This window comes from Sphaeroforma arctica, assembly GCF_001186125.1.
Source record: "Sphaeroforma arctica JP610 unplaced genomic scaffold supercont1.6956, whole genome shotgun sequence".
Taxonomy (NCBI): Eukaryota; class Ichthyosporea; order Ichthyophonida; genus Sphaeroforma; species Sphaeroforma arctica.
In genome coordinates this window covers 1-1,534 of record NW_014033602.1, presented here as the reverse complement: position 1 = coordinate 1,534, position 1,534 = coordinate 1, and the positions used below count along the sequence as shown (strand labels likewise).

The 1,534-nt window shown below is 35.4% G+C and overlaps 1 protein-coding gene across 1 annotated transcript; it reads left to right on the top strand.

The window, feature by feature from the left end:
• Nucleotides 1-262: 262 nt before the first annotated feature.
• Nucleotides 263-1,086, top strand: SARC_15904 (hypothetical protein; the record flags this gene model as incomplete). The annotated part of the gene is made up of 3 exons (XM_014289982.1): nucleotides 263-268; nucleotides 501-588; nucleotides 969-1,086. Coding segments are annotated over 3 exons (212 nt in total), but the record flags the coding sequence as incomplete, so codon positions are not given.
• Nucleotides 1,087-1,534: the final 448 nt, after the last annotated feature.

Here is a 1,534-nt window from a genome sequence, read left to right as displayed (position 1 = left end):
TATATATATATATACACATATATATATATATATATATATATATATATATATATATATATATATATATATATATATATATATATATATATATATATATATATATATATATATATATATATATATATATATATATATATATATATATATATATATATATATATATATATATATATAGATATAGATATATATATATATATATACCCGATATATATATATGTATATATATATATATATATATATATATATATATATATATATATATATGTATGTATGTAAGTATATATATGTATATATATATATATATATATATTGTGTGTGTGTATAAATATATATGTTATCATATATTCATCCACCCAACGGGCTGGTTCAAACTGCAATTCTATTTGCTTGCTCATAGTAAACGCAGATTTCATATCTCGCACGCGAGTAGTATCAAGAACCCGTAATCTATGTTATAAACCCTAATCCCTAAAATTCTACCCATTGCTAACCCTTTATAGAGTGGCGGGTGGGGTAATGAAGACTGGAGTGAGCAGGACAGTGATTGGTCCGCTGATGACACACAGACCGACAGCGCAGCGCCAGAGGGTACGTATGACGGCAGTTACGGACGGCTGTGTGTATTCGGAAGACTTCAAATGGAATAAGCTGGTTTGGTGTTAGGTGTTTGTTTGCGTATGTCTCATACTACTTTGTGTACAGCCATTGAGCAATTCTGTTTTGTAGGTATTATTTGTTTTGTAGAATCGGGCAGAATAAGTCCGATTCTAACATTCCAGGTGCAGAAGATGGGTTGGTCGAGGGTGTGCCGTTGCCTGCTACTTCGAGATGGATTATAACATGATAGTCACATACTCAATACACGCACACGAACGTTACACGGGTCCGTCCTTATCCACAGCCATCCGGTCTTTTTTCCACTCAGAATGTCCTGTCACAATAACTCTCACACCCTCGTCACCACACAGAAAGTGTGAATGTCGATGCCCCACTGAGTGACTATGAGGTGCAACTGCTGAAGCAGTGGTACAAGCACGGTCACGTGGCTGTGTCACCCGCAGGTGATCTGGTTGTGGTCGGAACAAAGTAAGTGTCTGTCGGCAAATGCACCACAACCCTAAACCCTAGAACCATGCGCTTTGAGGGAACTCGAGAGCATGCAATCGTATGCATTGCTATGACAACGTGCGTGGCAAAGTACACATTTCTTGACACGTCTATGCCCGTGTGCTGGTTGATCTGCTTGCTAGGCTCACCTGTGGTGGTAGGTTTTTAGGGTTTTAGGGCTTAGGGTTTTAAAAATTGGTGGTAGTGGGACTGACTACATAACTGTGAGCAAACTATAGTCCAAATGAAACCTCAAGACCCCTAAACACAAAACTCTAAAATTCTAAAACCCTCTGTTTCAATTCTTGGACGCATTAGTATAAAAACTAAAATACGTATAAACTATATATATATATATATATACTATTTGTAAGTATATATATATCTATATATATATATATATGTGTGTGTGTGTGTGTGTGTGTGT